Source organism: Plodia interpunctella, chromosome 18 (assembly GCF_027563975.2).
Source record: "Plodia interpunctella isolate USDA-ARS_2022_Savannah chromosome 18, ilPloInte3.2, whole genome shotgun sequence".
Taxonomy (NCBI): Eukaryota; Metazoa; Arthropoda; class Insecta; order Lepidoptera; family Pyralidae; genus Plodia; species Plodia interpunctella.
The window spans coordinates 9535054-9545811 of record NC_071311.1 but is presented as its reverse complement, the minus strand read 5'-3'; the positions used below and the strand labels follow the sequence as shown (position 1 = coordinate 9545811).

At 55.4% G+C, this 10758-nt stretch overlaps 2 protein-coding genes across 2 annotated transcripts; both read right to left on the bottom strand.

Annotated features, from left to right (window-relative positions):
* Window positions 1–2184, bottom strand: LOC128677903 (uncharacterized). Its single transcript, XM_053759068.1, has one exon. The coding sequence runs from the start codon at window positions 2182–2184 to the stop codon at window positions 1–3; it is 2184 nt and encodes a 727-aa protein (XP_053615043.1).
* Window positions 2185–6063: 3879 nt separating this feature from the next.
* Window positions 6064–8097, bottom strand: LOC128677902 (uncharacterized). Its single transcript, XM_053759067.1, has one exon. The coding sequence runs from the start codon at window positions 8095–8097 to the stop codon at window positions 6064–6066; it is 2034 nt and encodes a 677-aa protein (XP_053615042.1).
* Between the last annotated feature and the right edge of the window lie 2661 nt (window positions 8098–10758).

Sequence of the window (10758 nt, the reverse complement as noted above, 5' to 3'; positions counted from 1 at the left end):
TTATGGACATTCCATCTCAAAAGGTTCCACACCTTGTGACGATTCGGTGGGGGGTATTTTAGGCCGAGAGGCTGGGGCCTTTTTGGGTGTCTTGCCCGTCTTCTTATTGGCTGCCTTACATAATTTACTGCCGATTGCGTGATCGGCGGGCTTGTTGGCCTCCGCGCATACGGGGCAATGGGGCGCCGCAGAACACGTCCTGGCCTCGTGGCCTCGTTTACCACATCGGAAACAGAGGCCACTACAGTCTACCGCAGAATTGCATTGCGTCGCCACATGCTCACCCGTGATGCATCTGTAGCAGCGCATCGGCCTTTGCTTTAACAGCTTAACACTGGCAGACACCCAGCCAACTAGGAGCCGACGGCCATCCTCCAGCTTTTTAGCAACAGTCACCGGGCACGCTACAATCGAGGTCCCCATACCACGCGGTGCACGACGAATCTCGCCTACTTTAAGGTCCAGCTCAGAGCAAGCTCCAGCCTTGGCCAGTGCTGCTGTCAGCTCTTCCCTAGTCACGGAATCATCCAGGCCAGATATTCGCAGGTCTACCCGCTTTACAGGTCTGGAGACCTTCACTTCCCCCGGATTCAGGGCTTGCCTCAGCTTGTCGGCCAAGGCGTCGGCTAGGGGGCCACTAGAACTGCCGGGCACCTGCAAGAGGCGGGCACCAGTGGCAGTGACCTTGCACCGCATGCCCTCGATACCCAAGCTCACAGTATCCACCTGACTTTTTGCTCGACCCAACACCTCCTCATATGTCACGCCATTTTGAGAAGCGTGCGGCTGCAGGGTCAAAACAACCGCTGCTGACCGGGGCGGGCGAAGCCTGGCTTCCTGCCGTTTCTTCTTCTGGGCCTCTTTTCTAGTGGCCTTCTTTTGGGACTTCTTTTGACCCACAGTTTGCCAGGCACCCTCTTCCGCTTGCTGTGGGGCAGCTGCCGCGGCCGCATCAGGTGCAGTCTTGGAAGACTTGGCCTTCTTCCTTTTAGCCTTCTTGGTCTTAGCTGGGACTGTGCTTGTACTCGGCTGAGAGGGCGGGATGTCGACCGCCTGCGATACCTGTTCCACAGGAGTCTCTGCCAAAGTCGGCCTGGCCGCTGTCTTCTCGGCAAACGTGGCCATAGTTGGAGCTCTACCTTTGCTGCCCCGGTCAGAGGCCAATGTGGGTCTGAGGACTTTCCCCTCCAAAAAGTTTACTTTCGTAAGGACCTCTTCCCTGAATCGACCGAGTTCTTCTTTAAGGAGACTCGTCAGCTGTTTCTCCAGTGCTGGCGTGTCCCGCGGCGCTTCAGTCTCAGGCTGAGCTGAGCGCCTCGACTTGTAGACCTCCGTTCGAATCTCGTCTAACTCTTGACGAAGGTCAGCCATCTCCTGTTTTAGGCGAGCGTTCTCCGCCTGCAAGCGGCGCGTCTCGCTGGAGGTACATCTCTCCATTAGCTCGTGTGCTAAGTCTTCGATTGAGGCTGCCGCATCCTTGAGGGTCTTCTGGGCGGTGCCCTTCAGGCCTTTGGACATCTTCCCAACCGCTCTTATTGCCGCAACAGAGTTGTTCAGCCTCTCCTCTATAGACCCGGCAGTTAGGTCTTCCGGCTCGAATTCCGCCTCAGACCGAGTGGAGGCGCGTGACGCTGCCCTCTCACTCCTGACCGCCACCTTTTTGGCGGCTTCAGCCAACTGCCGATCCTCCTCACCGATGCGGACCTTCAGAAACTCGGCACGACGAGTAGCCTGAAGAGCCTCCCTTGCCTTCCCGAGGCCAATACATTCGCCGGTTGTCGGCGGTCTTCCTCTACCTCTCTTACCGCGCTGAGCGCGCGCCTGTGGAGGATTATCCTCATCCGTCGCAGAACTCAATTCCGGGCTCTCCGTGTTCCGCCGTTTCCTGAAGAAGCGGGACTGTCCGCAACCACTACTGGCACTCTTAACACTCATTTCAGAGTCCGAAACCTGTGCGACAACATCTCCCGCATTCTTTCCCACCACTTCGTCTCCCATCACTTCGTCTCCCATCACATCGTCTCCTACTACTGCATCAACAATTGCGTCCGAAGGCGCAAGGCGTAAATTGCCCCCCCCAGAATACGAGGGGCAGCCGGTGTCATTAGACACCGGGGTGGATTCTCCGACCGCGGTACGGCCGGTACCACCCTGGGGTAGATTTTCTTTATTCACGACTTGCATTTTTTGAACGTTCCTTTTTTTAATTCAGGTGTGCGGTCACCCTAGCATTGACCTAAGCTCAATTACCCGATCCCACCCCAAACGACTGATTTTTCGAGTGGTTTACTCCACCGGACAGACTGAGGAAGAAAGGAAGGAAAAGGGGAAAAGGATAGAGCGATCCGCATCGCCAGTCGACTCTCATTATGAGAGAAGTACCGGGAGCAGACCGACTCTTTAAGGATGGGAAGAGGACAGAGGGAAAGGAGGGAAAGGATTGCAGGACATTGGCCAGCAACCAACAAGACCCCGTAGGGAGTTATTGATTGCCGTTTCCAGGGTGCACCGTCCTGAGCCCTTGTCAGCCCATTAAAGCTTTCAAGGGATCAGGCACTCGGGGAGGTTTCCTGCACTAGCACCCCAACCTAACCTAACCTAACCTAACCTAACCTAACCTAACCTAACCTAACCTAACCTAACCTAACCTAACCTAACCTAACCTAACCTTTTTTTTTTTTTTTTTTTTTTTTTTTTTTGTTCTCGCAGGAGGAAACCCATTTACGGGCGACCCAGGGGAAGAACATCTCCCCCGGAGTGTGGGGCTCCCAGGTAGCTGCCGGCCCGGACTACCCACTAAAACCTCCTGCGGCGTTTTCCATCCGACCGTTAGTGGGGGCGCCATGGGATCGCGGACATTTCACCACGACGCCCCCCGGTTCTGCCTCGCCAGGCGTCCTCACCGTAGCAGACGACGGGCGAAACGTGCCCGCCGCCTGCCACGTCTGCCTCTCCTATTTAGAGGGGCGTTGGCTTGCGCCTCACGCTCCCTCTCGGCGGCCTCCTTCTGCGACATGACAGCCTCGCAGAAGGAAGCCACCGCGTCCCAACACCTTTCGCTGCACAGCATCTTTTCTACGACGCTGTGCAGCGCAAGGTCATCCCCTCCCAACTCCACAACGAGCTCCACCCTCTCCTCCGCCCATCTTTCACAGTCTGCCAGAGTGTGTTGTGCCGTATCATCCGGCTCCCCACACTCATGGCAGACCGTGCTCTCCTCTCTTCCAATCCTGTGCAGGTAATGACCGAAGCACCCGTGTCCGGTCATTACCTGCGTCAACCTGTAGGTCAGCTGGCCGTGGCCTCTTCCAACCCAGTCTGCGAGCGATGGCAGGAGCGCCCCTATGGTTCTTACACCATATAGGGAGTTTTCAAGCTCAACTTTCCATCGCTCGCGCAGTCTATCCACGGCCAGCTGCCTGACCGCCCTCATTTCCCTGGGAGCGAGCCTGATTTCAAGTGACCTGCACCTGGCTCGCTCCCGGTACACCTCAGTCTGTACCTGGGCTTCCAGTTCCCATGGCGGGGTTCCGGCAAGAGCGCAAGCTGCTGCCCAAGCTACCGTCACATAGGCCCGAGCGATGCGGTTAGCCACAACTTTTTGTGGCCTACGCAGTCGGGCCTTATTGGCTGCGGAGAGCCTATCTGACCAAATCGGCGCCCCGTACAGCGCCATGCTGCGGGTAACTCCCGCATACAGCTGACGGCACGAGGCGCCAGGCCCTCCGACATTGGGCAGCAGACGGCTCATTGCCGACGCTGCGCCTATTACTCGGGGAGCCAGTTGACGAAAGTGCTCCCCGAAGTCCCAGCGTGAGTCCAGGATGATGCCCAGGTACTTTAAGTACGGCTTCACCTGGACTCTCTCCCCGCCAATGGGAACGCATTCATTTGAGGGCGGTCTCCAACTACGCTTCCTCCCGAAGGCGATGACCTCACATTTGCTAAGGGCCACCCTTAGTCCCAGCATCCTGATGCGTGTGAGCATCAGGTCTGCCGCGACCGCCGCAGCCCTAAGGGTGCTCTCCAACTGCTCCCCCCGGACAGCCACCATTGTGTCATCCGCATAGCAGATGACTATTGTCCGGGGGGGTAGGGCCGCGCGGATGGCCCAGTCGAAGCCGACGTTCCACAGCAGGGGGCCTAAAACCGAACCCTGGGGAACGCCGCAGGTCATCGCCCTCACCTTCCGTCCCTCCTTGTCCTCGTAGAGCACCTCCCTACCTGTTAGGTAGTGCCCTACGAGGTTCCTTAGATAGAGGGGCACTCCGTGATACCGGAGCGCCTCCTCTATCACTTCATAAGGGAGGGAGCCGAAGGCGTTCGCTATATCAAGCGATACGCCCACGGCCCCTCCCCCTCTCCCAATTGCTTCCTCCGAGAATGCCCTCAAGGCCCCGATGGCGTCAATGGTGGACCGCCCCTTTCGAAAACCATATTGGCAGTCCGACACATTTGGTCCATCGTTTTCCAGATGCTGGGCAATTCGGGCCGCCACAATACGTTCCAGTAGTTTGCCCGTCTCGTCCAGCATCAGGAGGGGCCTCCACCCCGAAGGAGAGTCCTCAGGCCGGCCTTCTTTCCTAATAAGGACAAGCCGGCCTTCTTTCCACGGCTTTGGGAACCGCCCCGTCGACAAGCAGTCGTCGAACAGCTCTCTGAGGCGGCTCCCAATGTGTTTCGCCGCCACCGGGAGTATGGGACCAGGGACTCCGTCTGGGCCTGGGGCCTTTCTACGGCCCTCCAGACGCTTTAGTCCCCAGTCAAACTCCTCGTCCGTCACCGGTGGCACGCTCGCCGTGGTGGACTCCCGTTCAGGGGCCGACATCCTCGGAGGGACAAATTCCTCAGCAGAGGGGAACAGGCCTTCCACGATCCGCTTGAGGAGGTCCGGTTCCATGGAGGCCGTGGGGGGGGCGTATCGCAGTTTGTTGCGTACAGTCCTGTATGGCCTCCCCCATGGGTCCCTGTCGAGCGTGGCCAAGAACTCCTTGTAAGCGTCGTCCTTGGCCTTGGCTATCGCAGCCGACAGGGTCCTTTTGGCCTCCTGGAGAGCGAGGTGCAGACGCGCCTCCTCTCCGTCAACGACATTACGCCGCCGTCTGCAACGCGTATATTCGCGTCTGGCTCGGTTACTGGCGGATCGGAGAGCAGCAATCTCTTCCGACCACCAGTGAACCGCCGTTTTTGCAGCCGGCGGCCCGGACCTCCTCATCGAAGCGTCGCAAATTCGCATGAGCGACGCACGAAGGCCTGTTGCCCTCTCATCCACACCAAGGGAACGGCTTGGTGTGGGTCTTATCCAGGCTTCAGTCATGGCCGCCTCCTCAGCCAGGTCCCTGTCGAGGCTAGCCAGACACCATCTCGGGAACCCCCGGTCCCGCCCCCTCAAGCCCTGTACGGGCTGCTGGGGCCTGATGGAGACCCCCATTCGGATGTACCTGTGGTCCGAGAGGGTCTCCACGTCCTCCAGGACACGCCATTCCACGACACGCGCGGCAATGACGGGGCTCGCGAAGGATATGTCGACAATCGACGCCCCGTTCCGCCGCACGCATGTGTCGACGTTGCCCCGGTTTAGGACTTCAAGCCCCAATCCCACAGTCCAATCGTACAGGGCCTCTCCCCTCGGATCGTCGACAGGAGAGCCCCAAGCCGAGTGCTTGGCGTTGAGGTCTCCCATCAGTAGCACCGGTGCTGGCGCCGCTCTCCCGATTACCTCACCCACCCTCTCGAGAAAGTCCTCGAAGGCACGCAGCGGCCTATTGGGGGAGAAGTATGCCGCAACTATGGCAAACTCCCCCCATTTTGCCGCCGCGTATCCCGGACCGCTATCGATTCTCGAGAGAGGTGGGCGATCCCCAGTTCGGGGAGAGGTAATTGCCACCAGCCCGTCCGTGTCTCCGATCCAAGTAGGAAGGGGGGGGACACAATACGGTTCCACCACGACGGCAGCACCAATGGCCCACTCCGCCACGTGCTGGACTAGGAGGTCCTGTGCACGGGCGCAGTGGTTAATGTTGGCCTGCAGCACCTCTGCCTGTTGCGGAGACCCGCCTGGCATTAGTGCTCCATCGTGGTGCCCTCAGGGGTTCCCTTGTTTGGGGGGGCCAGTTTGCCCCGTGTGCGCGGCGGATTGCACGAGGGGCCGCCCATAACGTGTTTGGCGACCAGCTTGTGCGCAAAGCACACCGCGCACCAGGGTTCACTGGCCTCGCACGCGGACGAGACGTGCCCCGCTTTGCCACAGCGATGGCATAACTCGGACCTGTCCACCGGGGACGGGCAGAGGGCTCTAGTGTGGCCAATGCCCATGCACCGGAAACACCGCATGGGCAAGGCCTCCAGCCCCCTGACCTTGGCGGCCGTCCAACCAACAAGGAGACGCCCCTCATCTATGAGGGCGTTGGCAGCCGCCACAGGGCAGGTGATGATCACCGACGCCGTCATATCCGGCGCCATGCGAATACTTCCCACCCTGACTTGTCCCGGTAGACATTTTCCCGCCCTCGCTGTGGCCTCTTTTAGGGCCTCTGGCGTTACTCCCTCATCAAGGCCAGAGACCCTGATTTGTGCCGCTTTAAACGGCCTCGTCACCTCCGCTTCTCCTCCAATGACCTCCCGGAGCTTCTCTGCGAGGCTGTCCGCTGCAGCCCCGCTGTTAGCTCCGGGTATTTCAATGATACGGGCCCCCGTTGCCGTGCCACGCACAGCCGACACATGGTCCACCCCTATCGACGAAAGGTCGATGGTGGTGGCCCTCGTTATCACCGCTCGGTAATCCATTTTGGATTCCGGCTTGAGGGTCACCACCACCGCCGAAGTCTTAGGTGGGGTGAACCTAATCTTTTTAGGCGGCTGTGCGCTCGCCTTGGGGGCCTTCACTGGGGTAGGCTCAGGCTGGGCAGGAGGGGAGGGTTTGTTCCCCTTCTTTTTCCCCCTTCTAACCACCTCAGCCCAACCCTGTTCACCTTCCTGAGGCGGAGGTACGACGGCAGGTACCTCGGCAGGTGCCTGGGCCTGCACCGTCGCTTGTTTGGGCTGCTTTTTAGCCGGGGCGGCTTTGGGTGCAGGCCCAGGTCGTGCTGGGGGCATGAGAGTAGCCCCCGCAGCTGCACCAGCGTAGCTCCGTCCCGTTCCTGGGGCCGGTGTTCCAGGTGGGGCCTCCTTCCTCCTCTCGTCGGCCGCGAGTGGCGGCCGAACGATCAGTTCCGGGGCCAGGATGCCCCTCTTCTCCGCCTCCTTGAGGCGGTCATTCACCATACCCCCCAGCCTGAGGAATATGTCCCTCTCAAAGGACTCCTTCCATTCGGAAAGGAGTCCCCTGATGTCCTCAAGCGAGGGGGCTCCCGCCGCTGGATGGGCCTCGTTCAGCGCCGACGACGTGCGCTCGGCAAAGGCCGTGCGCAGGGCCTTCGTCTCCTGCTGGAGGAGCGAAAGCTGCTCCCGCATTCTCTTATTGTCCGCTCTGAGAATGCGGACAGCCTCCGACTCCTCACACTGGGCCTCAATTTTGCCCGCTGCCACGATTATATCATGGCAGGCCTCATTCATGGCCCGCCATGCCGTCCCCTTCAGGTTGCTGGACTTTCCGGCCTCCGCCAACACCTTCTGGGCAGCCGCCCTCACCACCTCAAGGTGCTCGTCCACGAGGCACCTTTTTCCGCTCTCCTCGCTGGCCTTCAAAAACTTGCTGGTACCAGCCCTGTCCAGCTCGCGCTCAAATTCGGCGTAATCCGCCGAAAGATCGCGGAGCCTCTCCCTTGCCTCGGCCGTCCCGGAATAGGAGCCCCGACGAGCAGCCCGGCCCCTCGTGACAGAGGAAAGCTTATTGGAGGCCCTTTCAGCCTCCTCAACATCCTCCGAAGCTTTCCTCTTTGGGGCTTGACCCCGCTGCTTCCCGCCTAGCTTAACATCCGGGAGCCAGACTGACCCGTCCGAGTCGGCGTCGGAAAAGTAGAGCGACTCCGATCGACTAATCGCCGTCTTCTCGCTCTCCCCCACACTCATCCCCTCCTCTTTATTCCCCCCGGTTGATCTCTTCCCCCTTGGGGTCAGAGACCTTCCCCTCGAAGCTTTGGCCACGTTCCTACCCATGTTGGGCCAGAAGTGACCAAGTCAAACAAAATTGGCCCCTAAAGGGGCAAAAACAAGGCAAAATCCACAGACAGGGGGCAGCAATTGGCCCCTGCCTGGTTGCAAAAAGTTGAGCTACCCCGCACCAGCGGTCTGGTAGCTGTGGTCAACAGCACAACCTTACTTTTTGCAAAAAGAATAGGATCCTGCCAGTGCCCCAACTCCACAAGGAGCCAAGACACTGAACCCGTCAAAAACAAAACCAAAAGAAAACTCTTGATGACTAAAACCACCAAGACACCTCAAATTGCACTCAACACAACCTCAGCGCACTTAATACACTTCAGTATCAGCACTACACCTCAGTATCAGCACTACACCTCAGTATCAGCACTACACCTCAGTATCAGCACTACACCTCAGTATCAGCACTACACCTCAGTATCAGCCACTACACCTCAGTATCAGCACTACACCTCAGTATCAGCACTACACCTCAGTATCAGCACTACACCTCAGTATCAGCACTACACCTCAGTATCAGCACTACACCTCAGTATCAGCACTACACCTCAGTATCAGCACTACACCTCAGTATCAGCACTACACCTCAGTATCAGCACTACACCTCAGTATCAGCACTACACCTCAGTATCAGCACTACACCTCAGTATCAGCACTACACCTCAGTATCAGCACTACACCTCAGTATCAGCACTACACCTCAGTATCAGCACTACACCTCAGTATCAGCACTACACCTCAGTATCAGCACTACACCTCAGTATCAGCAACCTAACCTAACCTAACCTAACCTAACCTAACCTAACCTAACCTAACCTAACCTAACCTAACCTAACCTAACCTAACCTAACCTAACCTAACCTAACCTAACCTAACCTAACCTAACCTAACCTAACCTAACCTAACCTAACCTAACCTAACCTAACCTAACCTAACCTAACCTAACCTAACCTAACCTAACCTAACCTAACCTAACCTAACCTAACCTAACCTAACCTAACCTAACCTAACCTAACCTAACCTAACCTAACCTAACCTAACCTAACCTAACCTAACCTAACCTAACCTAACCTAACCTAACCTAACCTAACCTAACCTAACCTAACCTAACCTAACCTAACCTAACCTAACCTAACCTAACCTAACCTAACCTAACCTAACCTAACCTAACCTAACCTAACCTAACCTAACCTAACCTAACCTAACCTAACCTAACCTAACCTAACCTAACCTAACCTAACCTAACCTAACCTAACCTAACCTAACCTAACCTAACCTAACCTAACCTAACCTAACCTAACCTAACCTAACCTAACCTAACCTAACCTAACCTAACCTAACCTAACCTAACCTAACCTAACCTAACCTAACCTAACCTAACCTAACCTAACCTAACCTATCCTAACCTAACCTAACCTAACCTAACCTAACCTAACCTAACCTAACCTAACCTAACCTAACCTAACCTAACCTAACCTAACCTAACCTAACCTAACCTAACCTAACCTAACCTAACCTAACCTAACCTAACCTAACCTAACCTAACCTAACCTAACCTAACCTAACCTAACCTAACCTAACCTAACCTAACCTAACCTAACCTAACCTAACCTAACCTAACCTAACCTAACCTAACCTAACCTAACCTAACCTAACCTAACCTAACCTAACCTAACCTAACCTAACCTAACCTAACCTAACCTAACCTAACCTAACCTAACCTAACCTAACCTAACCTAACCTAACCTAACCTAACCTAACCTAACCTAACCTAACCTAACCTAACCTAACCTAACCTAACCTAACCTAACCTAACCTAACCTAACCTAACCTAACCTAACCTAACCTAACCTAACCTAACCTAACCTAACCTAACCTAACCTAACCTAACCTAACCTAACCTAACCTAACCTAACCTAACCTAACCTAACCTAACCTAACCTAACCTAACCTAACCTAACCTAACCTAACCTAACCTAACCTAACCTAACCTAACCTAACCTAACCTAACCTAACCTAACCTAACCTAACCTAACCTAACCTAACCTAACCTAACCTAACCTAACCTAACCTAACCTAACCTAACCTAACCTAACCTAACCTAACCTAACCTAACCTAACCTAACCTAACCTAACCTAACCTAACCTAACCTAACCTAACCTAACCTAACCTAACCTAACCTAACCTAACCTAACCTAACCTAACCTAACCTAACCTAACCTAACCTAACCTAACCTAACCTAACCTAACCTAACCTAACCTAACCTAACCTAACCTAACCTAACCTAACCTAACCTAACCTAACCTAACCTAACCTAACCTAACCTAACCTAACCTAACCTAACCTAACCTAACCTAACCTAACCTAACCTAACCTAACCTAACCTAACCTAACCTAACCTAACCTAACCTAACCTAACCTAACCTAACCTAACCTAACCTAACCTAACCTAACCTAACCTAACCTAACCTAACCTAACCTAACCTAACCTAACCTAACCTAACCTAACCTAACCTAACCTAACCTAACCTAACCTAACCTAACCTAACCTAACCTAACCTAACCTAACCTAACCTAACCTAACCTAACCTAACCTAACCTAACCTAACCTAACCTAACCTAACCTAACCTAACCTAACCTAACCTAACCTAACCT